The 25,059-nt window shown below is 41.0% G+C and overlaps 2 protein-coding genes across 8 annotated transcripts in view; one reads left to right on the top strand and one right to left on the bottom strand.

The window, feature by feature from the left end:
* Positions 1 to 2,962, bottom strand: part of LOC146798804 (uncharacterized) — a 131,237-nt gene extending 128,275 nt beyond the window's left edge. For 2 of the 4 annotated variants that reach the window (XM_085626110.1, XM_085626111.1), the window contains exon 1: positions 2,787 to 2,962. In XM_085626110.1, the coding sequence (XP_085482236.1) occupies positions 2,787 to 2,810 (24 nt within the window). In that variant the 5' untranslated portion in view covers positions 2,811 to 2,962. The remainder of the gene's footprint in view (positions 1 to 2,786) is intronic. The other 2 variants (XM_085626112.1, XM_085626113.1) reach the window with 2 other exon arrangements.
* A 175-nt stretch (positions 2,963 to 3,137) lies between these two features.
* LOC146798803 (uncharacterized) overlaps positions 3,138 to 25,059 on the top strand; it is a 53,334-nt gene continuing 31,412 nt past the window's right edge. Inside the window, exons 1-6 of one of the 4 annotated variants that reach the window (XM_085626106.1) lie at positions 3,138 to 3,333; positions 13,875 to 13,959; positions 15,513 to 15,794; positions 18,291 to 18,707; positions 19,026 to 19,082; positions 23,524 to 23,619. In XM_085626106.1, the coding sequence (XP_085482232.1) occupies positions 13,911 to 13,959; positions 15,513 to 15,794; positions 18,291 to 18,707; positions 19,026 to 19,082; positions 23,524 to 23,619 (901 nt within the window). In that variant the 5' untranslated portion in view covers positions 3,138 to 3,333; positions 13,875 to 13,910. Of the gene's footprint in view, positions 3,334 to 3,739; positions 3,891 to 13,874; positions 13,960 to 15,512; positions 15,795 to 18,194; positions 18,708 to 19,025; positions 19,083 to 23,523; positions 23,620 to 25,059 lie in introns of those variants that run through there. The other 3 variants (XM_085626107.1, XM_085626108.1, XM_085626109.1) reach the window with 3 other exon arrangements.

Genomic DNA, 25,059 nt, shown 5'->3' with positions numbered 1-25,059 from the left:
TGAAAATTGTGTGCTACTTAAGGTTCTGATGACCAGTGCGGTTTGTGGTATCTTTTCAAGGGGAAGCGATACATTAGGCACTTAATCGCTTACAATGTAGCACATACAAGCGGGCGTTGTTTTATTGCAAGTTGCAACGGGAGATTCCCTTATTACGCCAGCAGTTGTGCACATGGCCAGCAGTACGCAGCCTGGGAAGTCTGGGGGCGAATACCACAGAGTAAACTGTAAAGGCAAAATTACTGTATGACAGGAGGGATAATGGCAAGTACACGAAGACTCTATTGCTTAATGTCACATATTCCATGGCGGGATAGTCACCAATTGACACTGGGAACCTTTGATTCTAATAGTATCATTGGTAATATACACACGACTCCGTGGTCTCGTTGGGTATGTAGTCCCACTCTGAAGTATAGAATGCAAAAGAACTGCACGTTGCACTAATTTGAGTGTGACAGGTGCAACAATTTGATCCCTGCCAAAGCAAACTAAAAGCTCTTAGGGTCAGATGCACAACATACAACCGTTAATGGGGCGTCTTGCACCAGGGTGTGGTCATTGCACGGGCAACACAGCAGATAGCCTGCTGTCAGACGAGGGTGCTTGTGGGCTAGGAGGCCAGGCAATGTAGCAGAACCAATGCTAAGGACCCCTCTTCCCCACTGGACTGCCAGAGAATGTGAGTGCAGTGGGATGTGCTATATTACAGGTATTTTCCCGCCCATACAGGGGCAGAATGGTACATTGCAGGAATCTGCATAAATCGAGTGGGGGCAAGACCTATAGAGCATCAAGGGTCACAGCTGGTTGGCAGGTATGTGGGTATCTGTGATCGAGCTTTAGTTAAGCAAGCCTGGTAGTTGGTGTAATTTGTCACTCCATATGGTGGCTGTGACTGCAATAGTGTGCGCTATGCAAGCAGTCTTGTTTGCCATGGTTTATTAATCGTAAAGGTCTTTGCACATGTCTGGTCAACTTCAACAAGGTAGGTGCACTCTGCTCCCAGGGCAGGTTACGGGTTGCTCAGTGATGCATAAAATGCCCCGTCCGCATAGCCAGAGTATATAGGCTGGTTGTGGAAGCGGTCTTCTTAGCTTGCGTGCTGCTGTTCCATAAATTGGGGAAACAGGCGTTAGGGAGCACAAAATGATAGTAGGGCTGCAACTACAGGTTGCAGGAGGGGGAGTCACATCAGCTTGCAGGGTAATATAGCGATGCTTAAGAGAGCTCCCTCCTGGGAAGCCATCACCTCCTTGCAGGTCGTGTGAGGCACTGGTACATTCCCAGAGAAGGATAACCCGCTCCATGCGCAAGTTCGCAGAGCAGGGGCTTTGGCTTCAGCAGGCATGGGCTATGCCGGGCGAACACCAAAGGTTATTTTGTAAGTTGGGGTGCACCTGGCTCAGTTGGGCTTGAATCCGTTCTTACTGGACACGAATGAGGCCCAGGAAATTGCAGGTGGCAAGTGAGAATACAGCTGTGTTGGTGGGGGGCTCTTTAGGCGATGGGGGCCGCCTCCAGAGCTGTGGCGGAGTTACAGGGCAATCTGGAAGCAGTTTGGGTACAGAAGGATACCTCTGCAAGAGCACAATAGGGGTGTCAGAGCCAAATCTCAGGAGCCTCATGGGAGGGTCCTGGAACAATGACATTGGCGCCCTGGTAGTCCTTCGGGCGGTTGTGGGCCTGAACAACCAGGGGCTTACCTTGCTATGCTCCGCCCTGAAAGGGGCGTGAGTAATAAGGGACCAATGTGTCACATGATCCAGTAAAGGGATCACCCCTATAAGGGTAGCGCTGATTGGCTTTTCCACAGTGCTTTGCTCATCAGGTGGGCAGGGCAGCATAGGTTGGTACAGCTGCCTGCCCTTGGATCGTCCGTAAGATAACCCACGTATTTGCATACTTTTGTATGGAATAAACCTGCAGCAATATTTTTTCCAAACAAAAAGTTGTGTTATGTATTTATTCATGCATACCTATTCTGCTGTGGTGTGGGTGGGGTCTTGCGCCTATAATAGAACTAATGTAAACAACCACCCTTTACACAAACGAAGCAGTCTAAAAACTCCACTCTACTTTATAAAAACCTCCCATCTGATTAAAAGAGGAATGCTCTATTGAGAAAGTTCAGGGGTATTTGAATTTGTTTTTAATTAATTTATATTGCACAACAAATGCCACAAACCTAGCTTCTCCTCTACTCTTAACAAAGCAATACATGTTTTATATAAAGCATAATGCAAAAGACAAGCAGAGGTGTGCTTGATAAATACCATAGATACGGAATGTAAAGGGAACAGGAGTCGGGTGAAACATCGAGGTCCAGGCGTGAGCATATTCAATCTTGGTTTCTTCTCTACACTTGTACCGTACGTGCATGTTTGAGCTCCCCATTGTAAATGAAAGTCCAAAATAACAGATTGTAAAGGCTGAGTTACTCACACCCGAGATGCAAGGACCTGGGAGCAGTTTTTGGAGCCAGGAAAGATGGTTATATACTCCCAAAAATAAAGTACATATGTTTTCTTCACCATTCACTAATAACGTTCCACCGTTGGGGTCCCTGTGAGTCAAAGACAACTTGCGGTATGATCTCTTTTGTTATATCACACATGAAAACTTTAATGGAAAACCACTACATCGTGGTATTACGTGCTCCATAGTTTCGCATTTATTTATAGCGGCACTTTGACCACCATGAAAGGCAGTGGCACAATTTCCGAGTTTCTCTATGAAAAAAACACCCTGCAAGCGCTATAAAAAGTTAAGAACCAAGTACTCACCGTATCAGGCTCCTGCTGAAACATGCTGCGCTGACTATCGTTTCCAGGTCAAAGATTAGACACTGAAGTGACTGTACACAGAGGAGGTATCTTAGATGTTGTGACTACTGGCCTACAGGTCTAGGGACCAGAGTAATGTAAAGGCTGTTCAAGTTATCATTAGCCTGTCTGTCTGCGCAGGCGCAACGTCAGAGACACTACTCACCAGTCACACTGTACGAGAGTCCCGCTATAGAGACAACGCAAAAAGGACATGTATCTCATTGATCGGGACATGCTTAGCAGTAGAGACACTTTAAAACGTAAGATCCGGCGGAAAGCAGCACCTGCTCTGGGACAGTCAAAGTCACCGGCGCAATATAATATGATTTGTCTTTTACTTCCGGGGAGCTGGGATTCAGTGAAAGACCCCGTTTTACTGCACGAGACCAGTGTCGCTATTCTAAGCATGGCTATGACTTGGCTAAGGTTCGCTCCTTGAGCATGCACCGGTAATCGGCGACTCGCGCGCAACGAAAGAACAATCATTCAAGCTTTGCACCAAAAGGTACCTGTGGTATTTTTAAGATTTTTTAAAAAAAAAAGAAATCTAAGATACCAGTTTACACAATAGTCCTTGCTCGCCACAGTTAATGTCTAAAACGTTTGGTGAATTTGTAAAGAACTTAATCCTAATTTGAAGTTCGTCTAACAGAATATACGCTCTTTCTTATGTATGCATGAAGTAACGCTAGGTACTTGAAGGCACATTGATGGCTGTGAGTGCAATGTATTTTTAATTATTTCATTGTTTTGCTGAAGTATGTGCATTTCATTGAAAAGTGGTCTCCTGCTCATTTTGCACGCCTCTAGTGATGTACTTGTTTCCTTTCTTTGACTTGTGCAAAATTGGAGGAAGTCCTCGCCTGGGAGGAAGAGGTTTTACTTTCTTTCTTGTTAGTGGCGGACTGAGTGAGATAGATAGAGTAAAGTGTGGGGGCGGGAGGGGGGCTGAAGGGATAAGTGAACAAATGAGCATTTTACGCACTCCTTAAGACCCTCTTTCTCCGTCCCCCTTACCAATGGCTGGGGCAGATGTTTGTCTGATCTTGTAATAATTGGAAGGTGAGGGGCATTTGCAGCATTCATTTGTTTGTAGTACCTCAATGTGTGACATTTCTTTGCTGTATGTGTGACATTTTTTGTGAGATGAGTGACACGCTTTGTTCTTTAGGGTTTTGGTAAAATGTTTTGACGTGATGCTTGCTGTTTTCGCAATGTTTAACAATGCACCGCTTGCATTCCAGACCACATATTCTCACAGAAATCCTGTGTTATCTCTCTTCCATCCCTGTTAGTTACCTTTCTTTCTTCATGCCGATCGTGTATCCACTCTATCTCCCTCCTCTTTCTTTCCTACTATACCTTCTTCTCCATCCCTTCACGGGTAGACAATCTTTTCTTCATCCCATGAGATAACTCATCATTTATTGTATTCTCCTTCTCTCTCCTACACTACACAACAGTATTTCCCTTGCGTTATCTTTAACCTCTCGTGGTCTTCTCCAGCCCCCTGACGTAATCTTCACGTCCCTCACAGCCCATGATTTCTGCCCTGCCGCTTTGGCGTTGCTCCTGTGTATTTGTGTGCGCATCTCTTGAAGCCAAACCGACTTTCTTTCCACCTCATTGTCTCTCTTTCTGTTTCCCTCTCCTGTGCATACCAAAGCCACTGCAAACTTTAATTCAATTTGGAAGACCACGTCATAGTTCTCTAAATGTAGTTGTAATATGCCTAAGGAAATAATGATGTAGCGGGCTTCAGATACGTTACTCTTATTGTCATCGTGTCTGCCGATGCTTGCCTCCTTTTGCAATGCCCCAAATTTCAGTGTGTGACAAATGTTACTTTTTCCTGAAAGCCCGACATGTCATATGATGTTCTTACACTATAACTCCGAGGCAAATTCCCACCTGTGCTGTTTTGCTCCCTTAAACCCTGTTTGGATGAAGAACACTGCTGTGTTTTTCAGTTACCTGAAACAATGACAGTTATATGGGGTAATGGCTCCTCAGTTACATTGGAAGGCCAACATGCAGCAGCAAAGACAACCCTTTCACAAGGGTGTACAGTGAAGTATTTGAGAAAGAAGGGCAGGTGATATTTTCTGTGTCTTAGAGCCATATGTACTCATTTTAGGAATAGCGATTACCTTATTGTGATTTTCTGCGAATCGCAATAAGGAAATTTCTATTCTTAATGTATGAAACACGTTGCGTTTCATTTAGCTAATCCTAATGAGGTCGCAAATAGAACTACGTCATGAATATTAATGAGGTAGGTAGCAGTTTGCAAACCAATAGGAATTGCAGGCATCACAGGGATGGTGTCCTGCAGGGGTCAACAGGCCATCTTGGCTGTGATTGCTGTTTAATAAAGTAATATGTATATATTATCTTAATGCAGGCCGATTTTGTTAAAGGACAATGGGATGCGTTTCAAAAAATAAAATGAAACTATGAAGTTTAATTTTGTTAGGAGTAGGACCACTGCCTGCTCTTAAAAAATATTTGTTTCAACATTCATAAAGGGGGAGGGATCCCGTGGGGATCCTTTCCCATTCGCAAATGGTTACCACCACCCTTGAGGTGTCAGTAAAAAATGAATGATTTGCGACCATAATTCGGTCACAAAACATTCATACAGGGCACTGTTATTCAGTATTTGGAAGAGGCACCTAAACACGCCCATTCCAAATACCGAATCACAAAACACAAATTGAGATTAGGTAAAAAGTTTCCGAATCACAATTTGTGTTTTGTACATATGAAAAAGCATTTTTGCAGATTGAAACGGCCCGATTCTGCAAATCGGGCTGTTACCTACAGCAAAAATGCTATTGTACAAATGGTCCTCAGTGTTACACAGAGATACTTTTTGGAACACCTTTTGCCATGCTACAGTTGTCATCTGTACAAAGCAGGTATAAATCAATGTTCTTCACAAAGACGGTGAGACACGCAATACAATCTGTTTCTGCTCAGTATATGCATGCAAAAAAAAATTGCAAAGCTATTGACAATAAATGAAAACGATATACATAAGATGCAGGAAATGAAAAGGACCCAATCATATGCAAGTTGACCTTGATACTTCACCAATAGAAACAGTCTAGCCTGAACTTCTATGCCATGCCAGGTCCTTTCTACCGGTTTCGATTTTGTTGAGCCTCATCAAGAGATGCACATTTTATCCTTGTGGCACTGTGAGTACAGGACCCATGTCTTGGCTTACCGGTAACACAAAATGAGATTCGCTTAGATAGAAAAGGACCAATAAGGCCAAATCGTATCTGGGGTTGCTTGTGTTCTCATCTAGAGGGAACCAGGCTTGGCAGTTTGGGTTGGAATGTTCCAATTGGCGTCGGACCATGGCACCCAGTTATATTACTGGAATAGGAACCTGTGACCTGAAAGTTGTTACACATAGATCACTGCAACAACCACTCAAACTTCTGATATATCACACTGAGTTTGGAACCTCTTGCCTCTAGGACACATAATTTCCTATAGATAAATTTGCATAGCATGTTCTCAACTTAGCCAACTTTTACCAGCTATTAAGCTCTTACCATACAACATACAATCATAGCATTCATATGAAGGACTTCAAGAATTTACGTATTTTTCACCAGTGACAAACCAAAGCCTCTACTCTGCCAGTCAACCTCACCCATGTCCTCTTGACAGACCCTATATTTTAATTGAATACGCTGCTGTCATGGTCAGAATATTTCAGGACCACTCCCCCAAATTTCACTGACTTAGATATATCTATGAGTATTAGCCCAGTTACACACAAGTTCCAGTTCTCCACAAATTTCAGAGGAGAAAGTGCATGTGCTTGCATCACTTACCAGTAAACGTCAATACTCCAAGTTCTGTTCTTTCCGCAAGACATTCTTTGCAGATGTAGCCCCGATTTTTCCTCTGGTTCTCTACAATATCCCGTCAAATAACACTTCTCTGTGTGTGGGTCTGGTTGGTACTGGCCTGTATAGTAACGGGCACACTTCTTAGACATGGAGGTAATTTAGTGGTTGCCAAAAGCACAAGCTGCTACCTCTGATTCAATCTTTGTTACATCTGGTACTCTTCTTGCAACTCCTGAGGAAGTATTCTTTAATTCATGTTCATGTGTATTTAAAACAAAACTGCATGCTGTGAGAAACTCAATTTATACAGGAATTCTTATCATAAAAAAGGCATCAATTTTCTAACCTACACTGAAAAAACCCATAAGTCACGAACTATTAAGCAAGCTATAAAGACTAGTGTTCTATTTTAGTTTTCCAGAGCTCTTTTGTTTACGTTTGCCTATTCATAGCAAATCTTGCACAACTTTTAGTTATGTTTTGGTGACAGGGCAATTGATGTTGTCTAGCTTCAATCAAGTTATACATAACAAAAGTGAAAATAAACAAGCCCCGAATACATGTGCAATCTGCTTTTGACCAGAAAGTTTAATATGAATTTAAAAGCCTAATTCTAAGTAAATTACCGTTTTATTGTGTATAAATACCACTCCTTACCAGCAAACGTAAAATCTGTCTGTTGTTATATATGTACATCTTAGCCATACACTGGTTCTGCAAGCCTTGCACTAACCTTCTGCTGCTCTGCATTAAATTCTGATACACTTATCAATAGTGATATCTTTTTCACATGTGCAACAAATTATAATACTGTCTTCTCTAAGCTTGTCTAAATCATTAGCCTCAAAGATGGTATTCCATTACACACCATTATAAAACTTAACTCATTAACCAGCAACATAAGGACATATTGACAAAGGGCAGATGCAGAGGAAGTGAGTGGTCGTAACTCAGATCTGTCCCCTCTAGAAATTCCTACCAAATCCCTAAATGTGATTTTTTTTTCTTCCTGCTATTACATACAGGCCTGTACGCAACCAGGTTCCCTCTTCATATTTGCTGATAAATTCCATTTCTACTCCCCCCACATGTTTCTTACGCTCTCACCGCACCTTCCGAGACGAGATCCCCAATGTTAGAACGTCCACTTGGTATCAAAGAACTATTTCTGTGGCCCCAGACAAAATCTGTAATTCCCTTGCCTGATTATAATTTAACCCCATTAAAAAACAATTACAAACAAGGGTGTTCAAACATACCTTTAATATTGTTTAATCTTTTCTATATGACATCTGGTTGTTATGTTTGTGTTTTACCATCTACATCACAATTCTCTGTACCATTAAACACTGACACGTTTCGATGGAGTTTCTGTTTAATAGTTTGCAACCGCAGTTTCATTCACAACCCATTGACTCCTAAACTCTGTCACCTTACACTTCTTCACAACAATGTGAAAATTGAATTTGACAAACAGTTTGATTATCGGGGTGACTATGGATGGGGTATCGATAGGGGATCATAAACAATGAGACTTTTTGATACAGTGTGGTTGCAAGGAGTGGAGAGATGAGGTTACCTTTTCCATCTGCACCCCTCTTTCATTTAGAGCATTCGACTATAGCCTACCTGATGCCTCAAATTGGAGGCAAGCTACTGGTTACGAATGGGACACTTCCAGTGTGTGACAGCCTGTTGGTGGGACTAGAGTGGACAGGTTAATTCAAGACGTGATTTTTAGGGCGCAGGGACTGGACAGTTGTAAAAGAGCAACCAGCAGGCAATTAACTGCTTGAGTGGTGCAATGAGGAAAAGAACCCCACCTGCAATGTTCTCGATCAGTGGGAACAAGGTATGCAAAAGTGGGGCAAATGGCTGTGATGTGTCGACATTCAAAGGCATCAAATAAAAACTCGAACAGAGACGTAAATCCCAAGTATGTTCTCTATTTAGGACTGTTGAAAGGCATCTCATAGTAACCATCGTGCAGTGATCATTGAATCCCTTTGGGCTAATAGGATCCTGTTAAATAAAAAGATAAATCCCCTATACTATTAATATTCCTTATTTGTCTCCATCATGCACATTACACATATAACACTTGGGTGAAGGGAGTACCTTCACACTCTCAACTAGCAATAAACAATAAGGAGTAGTACAAAGTATGCAGCTACAGTCATTTGAAAGTGACTTGGAAGAGTGGACAGACGTTCAACGGTTAAGTGTACTGTTGTTAGCAAATTAATTACAAATCTAAGCCTAAAACCACCAAGTTTCCATGCAGTATCCATCATGAAAATAACTAAAATAATGTCGCAAAAAGAAGGAGAAGAGTTAACTAGCAGAAGCTAATGCAATTTCCGAACAGAGGCCCCATTGCAAGAAGATCTGGAGGGAAACAGAGAATTACAAGACTCCTTTCTAGGTCCCTGGTGAAGTTTTCTAGCCATAGTGTTTGTCCTCGGAGTACGCACCATTGGAAGGAGAGTTCATTTGCCACTGTCAATGCCTAGCCTCAAAAGACTAGCAGTTACTTTTCCAAGTTTACCAAACATACTGCAAGCTACGGAAACCTTCATCATAGCACAGTCATTCTTACAAAATATATACATACCATTTACCCTACCTAGCTGTCCAAATTTCTTCTGCTACCTTAGCAAATACATATAGTTTAGAGACCAGGGCTGGGGAAAGTGATCAGGAAAAGACATTCATATCCCAGGACCATGTAAAACATCTGTCAGTCTCCATTAGTGAGCCTTGCAATTGAGATCTCTGCAAGCACAATGAACTTGCGAGTGGACCCAGTACAGCTGGCTTTCTCTTCCTTTTGTGTTTTGTTTTAGCCACAGTTTTAGAAGGAACATGCAGAGGTAAAGAGGCACACTATATTGATATCCCTGCAGAATACACATTCGTCAAATAATAGTTAGCATTGCCATAATATCTCATTACAAAAACATGAAATACTAGAACCTCACAGCTACACATACATATATGAAATAAACATTTTTGTCTGTAGAACTAGGTTTATGAGTGTTTGTGGCATGAACCAATTGATAAAACCCAAAGCATGAACGTTATTTTAAGTCAGCCTCACATGGTTCCTCTTGAACAAACAAGTATGATTGCCGAAGAAACTTACAATATATAAAAAGAATTCATTGGTTGAGCAAAATTGACCACAGCAGTTAAAGTTATAGGAAAAAATCAAGCTTTGCTAGTTTAATTGATAAGCCACCTTATTTTTAGGACCTGCAAAAGTTAGTAACACCAAAAGGGGAGCATGAGTATGATCAGCCCGCACACTGGTGTCAAGAAACTAGTCCTGTGCTCTGCTCACAGAACTTTTAACTCTACAGATGCTTTGAGGTTACAAGAAAATTGGTGTCTACTGCAAGTAGGCAACTTCCTTGCCCGTCCAGGAGAAAAGTGCAACCTGATTCTTGACCCATTTTAACTGCAAGGCTCACCAATCTTGGCCGACTTCAGATATGTGGAAATGATGAAGGTGTTCTTGCTGATAATTGTCTGGCTGATCCATGGTGTAGATGTAATCCCTTGACAAGGCAGCGTACACTTAAATCATGCACTCATGGTATATTTTTGAGAATGGTCTACAGTGTTGTCTTCTGTGCTTTTCTGCCTAAGGTTTCAGCATGTACTTTATTCACTGGAAAACGTTAAGTAGCATATTGCTCACCCATTCTTCTGTAAGTTGCACTGGCAATTGACAGCCCCAGGGATTGGAGATGGTAATGAAAGTCCACACATGCAAAATCATATAAATATGGGCACTTTGCTAGACACTCTGATAGAGTTGCTAGTGTTGAAGACATAATTGTGTAACCCGACGACAACTTTTGGGCCTTTGGAAAAGCCAATCTAACAGCAAAATTCTGTAGGCAGATTTGGAAAAGATGGAACTTTATAACATCATATAACATTATAGCTATTAAGCAGTGCACAACACGCTACATACATTTTCCCACACCTGATGGGTTATGTTCAATTACAAAAGTCGAATATGAGCTAAACCGCAATCACTCATAGGATCCAGGCCTCCTTCTGTTTTGTCTTGGAGACAAAAGAACTCTACCTGATAAATACTAACCAGGCTACACATAATGCTAACTTACACTTGTGAGTACTTTACATGTTTAACTTTTACACTTTTGAATAACTTTACAGGGGGGGCGTGGCCAACCAGCACTCAAAATGGCCACAGAAGAGTAGAGCTCCGCTCACCAGCTTATTAGTTTCCCCCACAAATATCCGTTCCTGCCCTGTAATTTAGTTGGCCCCGTGCTCCGGAACACCTACTGCACCGCTTACCCTGAAACTGATGACTTTCGTCAACCACGAACGGTGTTCTCGCAGCTGGCACTGCACCGCACAGAGAGAAGAGGAGGGCCCGATGACGCTGGAACTGGGCGCTACCTCGTATCACCCCTACCGCTGATAGAGTGACCTGCTGGCACCGGAGTGTGTCCCAGAGGGGTGTGGCCCCGCTTACCTTCGACGTGCCTACGGCCATTGTTCCTCCAGCGCAGGCACGAAGATTCTCCCAGGGAGGCCCCTGGCAGAGCTGGTGCTGGGCACCACATCGCGCTGCATTGAACGCTGGGCGAGGAGCCTGCTGGCGCCGGTGTGTATCCTAGAGGTGTGGCTCCCCTGCTTCCGCCGCCCTTATAACCGCTGCCCCTTCCACGGCCACTGTGATTCTCCTGTGCCAGCCCCGGGGGCGACGCTGAGGTCTGCGGGTAAACCTGCGCCACCGGGTGCAATTTGCTCATGCTGTGGGTTGCAGGGGGCCTTCTACGCAGCATCGTCTTCACCAGACTTCACGGCAGGGGGTGAGCAACGTCCCCCCCCCCCCCCCCCCCTTCTGCCTCTTTTGAACGCCGCGTCTAGCTGCTGGTGCCCACAGCCTACATCTACACCCTGGTGCCTGTAATTGAAACGTCATTGGCTTCCCCTCTCTCACAATTGGCACCATACCATCACTAACAGCCCGATTGGCGTAGGAGACTCCACAGATTTGTCAAGAGTGGTCAGCAACACGAGGGCCTTTCTAATACCACTGGGGTTACTGTGAGAGTCGTTTAGACGAAGCGACCATGGCTGCTAGGGACTATTTTGGGCAAAACAGTCACTACAAGCGGCCTCGGGCTGGCGGCATGGAAGTCCTTGTGGCGCAGTGCTAACTCAGTCTGGAGTGAAGTGGGGGCCCAAAAAACAAAACTCTGCCATTGTCTCCTGGGGTGCTCTGGGAACAAACGCATCCTTTGTGTAGCGAAGCTTGTCTGTGGGCATCAATACCTCCTTCTGCCCTTCGGCCTCCCCTGACACCCTTGATTGCAGACTTTGGTCCCAACAGGCCGCGGGTGTGACCTTCAAACCACGCCACTGCCGCCATGGCCACTGCGAAAGGGTCCAAGCACACCCACCTGCTGACACTGGCGAAATTCACTCACTTTAAGGCTGATTCCACTGAGGACAAAAATGCTGTGCCTGAAACCAAGCAGCAAGTGGATGATGAGGCCCCAACCCTGATGGATGTCACGAAAGCCATATGGGGGTTCCGATCAGCATTGGAGCACAAAATTGACACAGTGACGGCCGAGGTCCCCCTTATGCACACTGAACTACGTTACCTGGGAGACCGGGTCAAAGCAACCGGAGGTTTAAGTCTCGACGCTCCAAAATTCCACGAAAGTGCTTGAAAAAACAATCAATCGGCTTCAGGTGCAAACTCTGGAACGCAAGGCTAGGCTGGCGAACTACGAGGGGTGTGCCCGACGAAATATTGTTCGCATTTTGGTGGTTCCCGACCGAGCGGAGGGGCAAGCCATGGACCTTTTTGTTGAATAACTTTACTGTTAAGTTATTCATGAGTGTAAAATGTCATGTTTTCACCCCTGGAAAAAAGGGTGGAGCCAAACTTACAAGTGTGAGTACTGAAAAAAAACAGTAGTAAGTCCAGCACCATGCATAGCCAACCACTGCAACACCCCCCACCCCTAGCCCCATGGAAATTTATTAAGGTAAGCATTTAAAATAAAACCCCATAGAAAATAGTTTTCATTCAATTACATTTATTTAAAATTGTAAAAAAATATAAATAAGTATAAGTTATTGTTCAAAAAGATTTAAAATAGTGCATGTTTATAATTTAATTGTAAACCATTTTAATAACCTTTTTTTAATTTAACAGTAATATAACAATACATTTTATTAAATGTAACAAATTGCTTTGAATTAATTCTACAAATGAAATCACTTTCAATAATTAATGCATAGTATTTATTTTACTTTGAGTGGAATTTTATTTTTTAATTTAACCTTGAGAAATACAATTTGTATTTACTATATTTACATTAATTAAAGATTTATTTAAACATTAAGTTAGTCTTGCTATAGCATTTTTCTTTCGTTCTACATTTAAAATACATATATAAAATTAATTTACATTAATTTTTAACTTAAAAATCCTTTTTCAAACTTTTTCCAAGATTGATATTACTTTTCACTATACCTATACTATACACTTGTATGTTTTGGTATCATCTACATTTTTAGGTTAGGTCTTAATTTTTGCAGCATAGCTGTCAAAGAGACTTATTGCTAACAATAGAGTGTGCTGTGATTCAGCCCCTTTAATCTATTGCCTTTCTTCAACCAACATTATTCAGCACTTGGCTTGAGCATTGGTCAATCATGTCTTGACTCACAGTATTCATCTCTTACCTAATGCTAGTGGATATTTGAAAGTATACTTCAGTCTCAAGTAGAGTGCTTGCATTGAACTGCATGGGGGGCTAGTTCACAACTATAACCCTCTCTATCCTTTCTGATAGATCAACACTGCCTCTCTCTCTCAAGTGTTGATGCTGCATGCTTAAGCAAATCAAACCCAGACTTAATGGCTTTGCTAATTCTTGCTTTCATAGTATCCATAAATGTAAAAGCAGCTTACAATCATAGGTGGTTGTGGAGACAGAAATGCTCTCGGACACAGCACTCGTACCTTTCAATATTGATAATTAGAATGTGAAAAAATAGCTCTTTTGCAAATATTTCCAACAACATGGATAAGCTTAAGTTTGATTTCTCAAAGTCCAAGAATACAAATTCTAACATCTCTATTGGAACTTGATGTTTTTTTCTGTAGGATATGCATTTGTGACATTTCACAAGTTTAAATGTAATGGATCATCGTCCTTCAAACGGAGAAGTTAGCATTGGTCCCTCTTCGGGTAAGTCAGCAATGCACGTACATTGTTACAATGCAGGTTTGTCAAATGGATAATTAGTGTTAACATGGAATGTACAGGGCGCTCAACCATCAACTTCTGAATGGTACATTCTGAGGGAAGAAGAGTGTGTGATGAGGTAAAAAAAAAAAGAGGTTCCTCTCAACCATCAAAGGAGAAATGTTCAAATAATGCTAGTATCTCACATTTAGTAGATTTTATTTGGTGCACAGTTACAAAAACACACCCATACATGAGTTTTACCAAGAATATTGCCATGATAAATATTTTAATGCCGTGTTAATCATGAAATAGGAACATCAGACCTGATTATCCAGTCTAGGTGTAGGTTTTTGTTTGTGTTGTACGTGCTAAAAATGAACAAGGGCAAAAGATGTATAGCAGGATTAAGAAACTTTAGGATTATAAGTTTCATCAATTGCTGAGTATCTCGTTTTAGGAGGTGTTAGCCTAAATAACTGTTCTCAGGAACTTTACGTATCTGGAGACTAGCATTATATTCGTTCAATATTGTGCGGTGAATTACATTTGGAAGACATAGAGTCATAGGAGTAGATTGTTAAAACTTGGTGAATAATGGAAGGGAGGCAGAGATTCTTGAGAATGATTTTCTAATAACATTTGGTGTACTTATGAAGTGCCTTGGTTTGTATGTATGATACTTTGGCTAATTAGAATTTTTTTATATTGCAGTTTCTTATTCACTTCGTATTCTTTATTGTTTTAATGGACCGGTTTCTGAATAAACAGAATACAAACAAGAATCCCTTCCTGCATGCATATATTCCAGTGCAATTGCTAAAGTTGATACATGCTATCCAGGAACCACTCATTACAATGCGTCAGACAGGTGATACAATATAAAGCTTAGTTTTGGGGGAACTGAAGATCTTAAAACTGCTTAAAAAAGCGTGCTGAAAATTGCATTACCAGAAAGATCTGAAATAATAGTGTTTCTTAGGCAACCACATTGGGCAATCTAGACTCATGGTATTTTCTCCATCCACTTTAGGTCAGGTACCTCAGTTCAAAGTATCATTTATTTTTAGGAAACAGTAAGAGAACTACACATAAAAGGGCCTCCTTTTTCCTTTACTTTGGTAACATCTAAAAGGATTTCACAGAATAAGAATTTGATCCTACAATGATGAAGGTATGGGATTTTCTTATCTGTGTCTGTCAAAGGTTTTGTTCATAAATACCTTACTGTTTTACAATATTTGTCATCCTATAGACCACTTAGGTCTATACTTAATCTTTTGAATTGGCATGTTAAGTTATTTTTGAAGAACACTTTTCTTTGTATAGAGCTTAGGCAGTTACATTTGTGGTTTATCTACCTTTTAAATCTATGGAATGGCAATTACATTTTCTGTGGTAATGAGGCCCTAAGTTACAAATTTAGTGCAGGAGGGTCTAAGTTCACATGCCTAATGTTGCCAAAAGCGAGCATTAGTGCATTAAAGAAAATGATCTGTATGAGCGATATAAACATTTATTTTATGTGTATATATTTTGTATTTTTCCAACAACAGAAAACCTGGATTTCATGACAGACATTCAAATTATAATAAAAGAAGAAGAGGAATATTTAATGGCCAATCTGGATATGGTGAAAAAAGACAACAGTTGGCCCACAGATACTACACTCAGCATTAAAAAAGAGGAAGAACCCTGTTTCAAGACCGATCAAGGCTCTGAGGACTTTCAAAACATCAGCCCCTCCACAGGTATTGCATACAGTATAAAAGAAAAGAAAACAAATTTTGCAGACCAACAACACTTGGAGAAAAGAAGAAGGATCAGTAGCCACATTGGTAAGTAGGGTTGATTTGAATGTGTATAACCCAGCACTTTTATCGCAATTCTGGTGAAACATTTCGGATTCCCTTTATTTTGCTGCTTTCTATTAGGAGAACAGACCTTTATTGTTTTTGTATTGCTCTCACATTCTAGAGGTAGTCTATTTAAGGTCTTTTCCCGCAAATCAGTACTTAACCTGTTAATATGCATAGGTGTAAAAGGAGACGGGAAGGAGGTGATCCCCTGGTGTTTTGATAGTCCTTACCAAATGGCCACTAGAAAATCTGATGCATAAGCCACTGCTTCTTTGGTAGATTTAAGAGGTCCCTGATCCTGTGGCTAAGTGGTGTCTGTTTCATATGGCACCAATGTTTCTATGAGTCGGTTATTAAACATTCAAATGCAGAATGTAGTTTGACTGGTCTACAATAGTTTTCTGTACTGGGTAGACTGAGTCCTTCCTCTCCTCTTTTACAACACGTTTCTTGAGATTTTGTGTTTCTTATCACCTCATATAAATAAATCCCTTTTATAAATGTGCTTTGGAATAGTGGGCTTGAAATAATATATTATCTGGGAAGGATGTTAATTTTACTGCTGCCGTCTGCCAAATCAACAGCTTAGTAACGGACAGCACATCTTAAGTCGCCTTTGCTGTCAGCTAGTAGTGATAGAGAACTTGCTTTATATCACCCCTGTGATGTAGCCATTATATATATATATATATATCTCCCCCCAGATATTTTCTCTCTTGCCCATTTAAGGGGGGATATTCATGATCTTGGCTGAACCAATCTGAGCCAGATACTCACCATCTCAGAGTTCTCAAGAAAATATTTGAATCACCAAAGAGTAATATACTCAGAATCTCTAGTAATTTTGAAATAGATTTTTCCGGATTCCCTAGCGTCAAAATATCATCCACAAACAGATGTGTTTTGTGGGGAAACAAACTAGGAATTTAGAAACTTGTTATATGTAAAGATAGCCTACCCTCAGTCCTTTACTCTTTGGAGTACTGTTGTTTACAGGAGGAGAGTGTTAGCAAACAAGAGGAACATCTCAAGATAAGCATAATATGTCTGTGTCAAACCCAAAGTGTGTCATTGATCCCATCTCCTTAAATGAGTTATGCATCTTTAATAAATTGTCATTCGACACATGCAAGCCTGAGGCCTTATTGGGTGGATACGTTTTATAATAACATCCACCACTTCCTCTTCCATAATAGCCTGCTCAAGGCTTTCTCATTCTTATTGTACCAGAACTTATAGTTCTAAATCTTCTAGAAAGGATGATACATTATTGTGGTTGTTTACTCCCTTAGTATAACTTCTGGAAAAGCATTGAACTCCCACTTCTTTCCTTGAAATAATTAGTGAACCCTTCGAGTATGCCATATTTGGTATCTGTGTTCTCTCCTTGGGTAGCCTCAATCTAATATCTAAGAGTTCTCCTTTTTGTGGAGGCATTGTTAAAAAGGACTCTCTCTCACCTTTCCTTAAGTAATAAGTCATATAACTGAAGCGTGGTTTGCAATCACAATGATCTCTGCATCTACCCTATCTGACACCTTCAGTAGAGCATTCGAGCTCCAAATAATATCTTATCTAGAGTATGATTTATAGACGCTTGAAAAGAAAATATATTCTTTGTCATTATGGTGACTATTTCTCCAAAATTAAGAAGACTCATCCGGGAGAATGCTTAGCCCCATTCAGGAGAATGCTTAGCCTAGTGAATGTGACAGTCCTTCTCATAGATACTTAGCTGTTGGGAACTTATGAGAATGAATGGTTGTGCAGTGTTAAAATCCCCCATCCACGCTGCTTCCCCATTACTTTCCATCTTATAATCTTTATAAGAGAGAATAGGACTCTCTTGACTAGAATTCGAATCAATTGAGAACATTAGGTTAACTCTCTGCCTTTTAGTTTGTTTATTAGTATCACATACCTGGACTCTATATTTTTTATTATTTCTTCTATCTGAAAAGCTGGGTCTTGATAAATCACATCCTTTATTCCTCTTGTTTAGAAGTTGCAGAGGACTGGGTTTGATGCAATCTGTGGGCCATAAGCTCAGTATGTCATATCATGATCCATGAATCCAGCAAAAGTACCCATCATATTTTAAGATGCGTATTTGGGGAATTTAGGGTCATATCGATCAAGATTAGTAATTGCTATTTCCAAAACATTGCTATTTGTATCGAATAGCACTTTGAAAATTACAGTCCCTAATATATCAGAGTTAGCATTTGATGTTGAAATTCCTTAGAATTCACATTTGCAAATTTGTGATTACTAAAGAGCAACTCTCTAAATAATTAATCACAGATCAGCAAATGCCGCTTTCTGGAGCAGCATGATGACCTTACAATGAGGAAGTGAGTCTTCATTTGCTGTTTTCAGAACCCAGGTTCACATAGGAAGGCAGGCTGTCTCAACAGAGCAACTGTGACCTTGTTTGGAGGCTGTTTTTGTACAATCTGGTCAACATGTCCACAGATGGCAATGCTAAGGATGCAGAAGGGCGCAAGAGGAAGCTGAAATTCAGTGATAAAGAACTTGAGGTGCTCATTGAAGAGTGTGTTGCACACCATAGTGAGCTTTTTGGAAAGAGCTCACTGCAAGTTCCAGAAAATGAGAAGAGAAAAATTTGGACGGACATCCAGGCCAAGATCAGTGCCGTTGGTGTGACACAGCGCACTTTCGAAGAAATTCGCAAGCGCTGGTACGATCTGCGCTCACGTACCAAAGAAAAGGTGGCTAGCAGACTTGCCGAGCCACGGGGAACAGACGGAGAAAAATCCACACAGCCACCATCTACCCCTCTCGAAGACATGATTGAGGCTACGTTTCAGCCAGAAAGTGTTGTTTGGGTCTCCGACATTGATACCTCTGCCACACCCAGTACCTCCAAAGGTAAGACTTTTAATTTTTAATATATAATCATGTTTTAGGTATTTTGTACTCTTAGAAATGTATATTTACTTCGAAACTTAAAACCATGCCAGTTCACAAATTAATATTACCTTACTGATGCATTATGGGAGTTATAGTTGTAGGTCTAACAATATAGCCAGAGTATTAAAATGAAACATTTTGTAATCTTATCTAAAGGAGATACAAAATGACATCAAAGTACTTGATAATAGATGTAAAATTTCAGTTAATAAATACTTGAAGTATATGTATGAAAAAAAATTAAGTGAACTAAAATAATTATCATATATCTCACAGATTTACCTACAATTACTGATGAAAGTGAACAGGAAGAAATTCAGGACTATCAGCCAGGTATGCAGGATGATAACATCCCAACTCCCACACCCACACCACCTGCACCACCCAGACGCAGAGCAACAGCGTCTCCACTCCCTGATTTAGAGGACGAAAATGAGTGCGTAACAACAGACATGCCTACAACTCATTATGCCACAAGATCTAAACAAAGGCATCCGTCCTTTCTTCCAAGCTGACATAATGCCATCAGAAGGCATAACGTTGGTGTTATAAGGGCTTCTAAGGAAGTAGAAAATACTGCTTTGTTTGAAAGTGTCCGTTTTTATTGGTGGAGTGCCTGTGATGTAAAAGTTTAAGTCAGTAAATACAGTGTTGATGAATAAAAACATTTCAGAAATTAAGGATGGCAAAAGAAGCTAAACACTAGTGTTTAGGGGCAAAAAGCTGCTGCTGAAAACTATAAGGAAATTACAAATGCTGGTAAATACAGTAATGCAACATGATAAACCAACACACCAACGACCATCATCAACCCATAGGCAGATTGGATGATTTCACAAGATCTGTGCCTTGGCTGACAAGTGCTATAGAAACCTTATCTTGCCGCACAGTCACCATACAGGCTGAGATGGCACATTGCAGTAGCATGTGGTTTAGTACAAGCCACTAGTGCTATAATACATTTGTAATGTCAAAGATGACAATGTCGCTTTGGCACTGCATGTTTGTTGACAATTTAACACAATTTACCTGTAGTATAGAAGATAATTATAATTTACAAGCCTAACTGTCATTATTTACTAACTTTAAAAATTATTTGTGTAGTCTCTTAACGTTGTTCTCTGCCATCTTCTGCCCTTGAGTCATCTCTAGGGTGATGAGGTTGGATTGGTTGCTCCTTTTCATCCAACCCGGATCAGAAGGAATAAGGAGTATTCCCCTAGATGTGGCAATGCTGCGGCGTATAGCCATGTTGCTACAATTTTGCAGCAGATGTCTGGTCTGTATTGGAGTACTTCACCATCCTTGTGAAGATATCTAAAGCAAATTTTCAGTAGTCCAAAAGTGCTCTCTGTCACATTTCTTGTTAATTTAAATGCAGCATCGTAGTGGCTCTCACTTGCAGAAGTAGAATTCATATAAGGTGTTAAAATAAAGGATCGCAAAGCATAAGTTCTGTCACCTACAATTAAAATGTTACAATAAGTGTAGTGACAAATTAGAACTACATCTCCACTTTATACTAAGACAAATAGATAAATATTTGCCAAGTAAATATCCTTCACCAAATTCTACTCTAAGCAGGCATGCGTAAAGTCCAATATTGTGAACAGTGAAAGAATTGCATGTGCTTTCTGGGAATCTGGCCACAATATCCGTAATCAAATTAGAGACACTGCACACCACTTGGATGTTTAATGAATGAGTATGCTTATGATTTGTAAAGATGCACCCCTTCTCTAATGAAGGACTTTTTGGAACGTGTCCATAAATACAGCCCATGACATGGGAATTGAGCTATCTGATAAAGAGTTAATTTTGTAAGCTGACATTTCTGTGCCGTATTGGGAAATGTAATGTTATCATTAATCATAATGAGCAATGCATCCAGAAATGCTTGAAAAAAACATGAAAGTGCACTTTGGGAAACCCACCCAGCTACAGCCTGGTAGCTTCATGAGGTGCATGAGGTGCAGGGAACATAATACCTGCACAAGGGTTGGGATAGAAATTGTTGAGCAAGTGTTTCTCTCTAGCCGAGGATTCATTTCAGCAATTAAATATTAGATAAGGGCACTACTTAATCTGTACTTCTCAAAGATTTCCTCCTTTTTTTGAACAAACATAGTAATCCAAATTCTAAATATGCGCTCTTGTTTCCTCCTCCTTTTCTGCAAACCTGCCAGTACCTTAACCTTCTCGCAATGCAAAATGCAGATGCACTCTGGGGCTTTTTTATACAGTTTTATAATGTTGAATAAGGGCTTCTCTCCATCTTTTAAACAGAAGCCATCCATCTCTCTGATCTGCTACATGTGGCCTTCCAACTTCCGTTCATCATCACTAGAACTGGTTCTCTGTATGGTACAGTATTTATGGAAGGGGCAGTCCCACTATCTTGCAAATTCCACTTCTCAGCCATCTTCAATTCCTTCTGCTCTGGACTACCGCTACTTTGCTCGCACAGTGACATATGTGACATGCGTTGCTCTCCCAGGCTAAAGATGGCTCAACGTGGCCATCAACGGCTTTCTCAGACAGTTTGCCTGTCCTAACGAGCCCAGACAGTTCTTCGGAACACATCCGCTCTTCTCCCTCATTGTATCTGCATAAGCAATCCTCTTAGTGGTAGGTTCTGAGTTGCTAAATATCAGCTTGTGAAAAGGTCATTAGGAAGTGGTTTCGGGACAAGGTCACCTTCACACCTTTCACATTGCTCCAGTGATAGTGAAATGTCTATCTTCTCCTAAGGCTTTTGCATGGATGCTGGATAGAATGCAATGGATAGTGCCCTGGCCTTAAAAGGTTACCAATTGCCAAGTAAGAATTTGCATTTTCCAGTGATACTCCAGGCGGATGTGCGGTTGATTGGACAGATTAGGTCAGGTGCTTAGACATAAAGACCAGACCAGAAAAAAGTAGCAGTCTTGCCTCTCAAACACCTTTCTTCTAACAGAGCAATTGAGATTAATGAGCTCAAAGACCATGCTTTTTAGTCCCTGAAGGCTATGTTTTGGAGGGAGGGGGTGATGATGGAATTTGGAATTGACTTTGTACCTGTGTCCAGGGACAGCTGTGGTAATCACAGAAACAGCTCTTCTCTCATCCAAAATTAATCAAATGTCATGCATTTGCATTGTAGTATGCTAGCATTACTGTATTTGTATTCATCTGCATGCCCAGAGGTAAGCAAGTAAACCAAGCATCTGGTTTCAATGTGTTGTCCCCAGTAAGGGCGTTCAGTGTGTGCCACAACCAGACAGTGGTGTTAACCTCCAATAAAATCTTGTTCACCTAGCCCAAATCTTTGTGACATGACACTGCCTCGAGCTTCACATGGAACTATCCAGTTGTAGGCAAGTGAACCCAGTGTCCTCATTAAAGGAGTCCTGCAGTGTGCCATCCCTGGTAAGGCTCCGCAAAAGTCTTTCGTGCTAAAAACTAACACTGTGTCATCCTCCAATAGGGATTCTCTACTACCCAGTTTTGGGTTTTCTACAATCTCCATTCCTTTTTTTCCAAAACATTATAATAGTGCTGAGAAGGGCAGCAAACAAACCAGGCTGAGAAAAACAATTACATGATGCCCATAATCCCAGGCACTGTCCCCAAAAAAGTATTCAAAATTTAATGACCGACATTGACTTACGGTATGTCCAATAAGAATGGCAGTGTTCTTGAGTAGGTCATCCCCCACTCCAAACAATTTCAAAGTGCAGTTGCAAGCTCATACCACTTACAGGCAGAGATCAGTTAATCAGGTGTGTTGAACTGTGCTTGTCCATGTTTTGCGCCTTATATCAAAGTTTTATGACATAGGCGATAATTATCTATTCATTCATAGAGACCAGAGTTCCAGCTGATAATTGATACGTATAATGCAAGTCCAAAATGTCTGGATCTGGACTGGTGAATATCCTACAGGTATCAACAGTTCTTCATACCCCTAGGCCCTAGTACATTTTAACGTATTGCCACTTACTTTCTGCAGGATTTATAACATTTTGTAATACATTTCAAGTCCCTCCCATTGTAGCTCTGGAGGTATAGTGAGTGCTAATCAGAATCTGATGCAGATTGTATCTAGATTATCATCTGTTGTAATTTGTTGAGTATGTCTAGTGCTCCATACCACTGACGAGGTCACAAAGCACTTCTTTTTGCATCAGATTCCTGGACATGAATCTGAGTGCATGCTTGACAGGGTGTTGTAGTTTGATTTATATGGAAAGTGATACGTGAAGTGCCTGAAGTTCAAAGACATGTTTCAAACGTGGTATGGGAAACCTCACTGTGAATAAGCATGAGAGGTTGCAGATAATTTAAGGGCAAATTTGCAGATGCCTACGTTTTGAAAGTATTTATATAATTACTTTCTGTATAGTCATCTGTATCATGGATATGTTTTCCCCTTTGATGCATTTCGAACCCTGACTCTGTCCAAACTTCTAACTTACCAGAACCATGTAACCCTCTAAGTAGATGCATAACTAAACATTTTAAATACGCAAAAACCAGATATGTCTTCACTGGGCCAGTCATCATTTTACATGTTAATTCAAGTTATTGATGGAGCGGTTGCACACGGTCTTTCTTTAAATATATAATGAACAATAATAATGAACAAACAACTAGGTCAGACAAAAGTTAAATACAATTGGAAATATCTTGTCAATTGAGCTAACATATGTCACTTGAACATTCATTTATCTTTTTATTTCTTTAGTAGTGTATTTTCATCAGTTTATGGCTTCTCATTATTGTTTTATATCAGGTGATCCTGTTATCAGATCTATGTTTTCGCTAAATGGTAGGCATGAAGAATATACCAATTTCCTGGCTGAGCCTTGGCGCAAGAAGAGACACACAGGTTAGTAATTGCCATTGTCCTAAGATAAAGTTTAAATGTATTTAAGCTAATCCATTGGGTTGTGCTCAGCTTGTAACAGCCTCTAGGTTATTTACAGTCTCCTGTAAAGAACAGTACACCAGTGAATGAAGAATGGGGGAAGCGGCCTAAGCAAATCTTTTACATCTTATCATTTTCTGAATTTCTTGTTTGTTCTTCCATCTTTGCATCACCTAGACAGATGCCAGTGTTTGTAATTTAGTGACACGTGGCTTGCAGATGGACATGCTTATTGATCATGGTGCTTTATTTGACCACAATGAGATTGTTGGTGTCTCATCTTTAGTATGAGGCCCTGATATCCTATCAGTTTTCTGTACCAATTGCCTTTGGCATAAGGCCAAAAGACCCACAAGTTAAATGCCAATCGCATGCAAGGTAAGAAAACCAAAAATAAAAATAAACCATCATTGACAAAGTTTTAGCTGGCCTTTAGCTTTGCCGCTGCTTGTTGCTGATGCAGAAGAGCAACCGAAAACATAAAAAAAGACAAAGTAGACGTTCCCAGCGTGATGATGTATATGCATGCAAGCATCACTGTGTATGCGTCATCACACTGCAGCAGCCATTTTATTATTCTTATTAACTTTTAATTTTCAGTTCCAGTATGGGGGACTCCCATCTTGGAGCAGTAAATAAAAAATATATATAAAAAGTGCATTAAATCACATGGTATAGAAAGGTGTGGTCCAGTTGTGAATTGCAGCTGCCGGGCCCTCCAAAAAAAAAGAGAAATGCAATGCATGGTTAGCGGGTTGGGGGAAGGAGGGGAGAAATTGACTAGCTTGGGGCAGAACAAAAGAAACTGTGCAGGATGGGGCAGGGGCTTGGAAAGCGACAGACAAGCTGAGGGAATCAACATGGAAAGCGGAGAAGGGGATGTGAGTGGTGAAGAAGCATACTGGGCACATAGAGATAAAGGAAAAAAAAGCAGTTACCTGTTAACAGCCATGGAAGGATACAACTCATCCAGTTAAAAGGATCATAAGTAGCTGTGCTCTGGGGGAGGGGCAAGCACAAGAGAGAGAGAAAGCCATCGAATAAGCAAGCAAATGAGATTGACAAAGGAAGCCAACCAGTGATAAGCAATGAGCTGACCCAAAGCCCACTCTAAATATTAGTACAGTACACAGCAGGTCTTTTAACCTCTTGAGTGCCCATGACGAGATGGTCTCGTCATGGGCCGCGGTTGCGCTGTGCCCATGACGAGACTATCTCGTCATGAGCCCCGCCCGCTAATGAAACGCCCGGCACAGGGCGAAAGGGCGGGGCACTCAAGGGGTTGAGAAGAATAGTGAATCGCAGACAGTGGCTGCTGTTCCTCACTGTAAAGGATGTGTGTGAGACTAAATATACAGGTAAATACCCGTTTAACCACAGTGAGTTAGTTATTCTCAGTTT

The sequence above is a fragment of the Triturus cristatus genome, chromosome 9 (assembly GCF_964204655.1).
Source record: "Triturus cristatus chromosome 9, aTriCri1.1, whole genome shotgun sequence".
NCBI lineage: Eukaryota > Metazoa > Chordata > Amphibia > Caudata > Salamandridae > Triturus > Triturus cristatus.
This window is presented reverse-complemented; position numbering and strand designations above follow the sequence as displayed.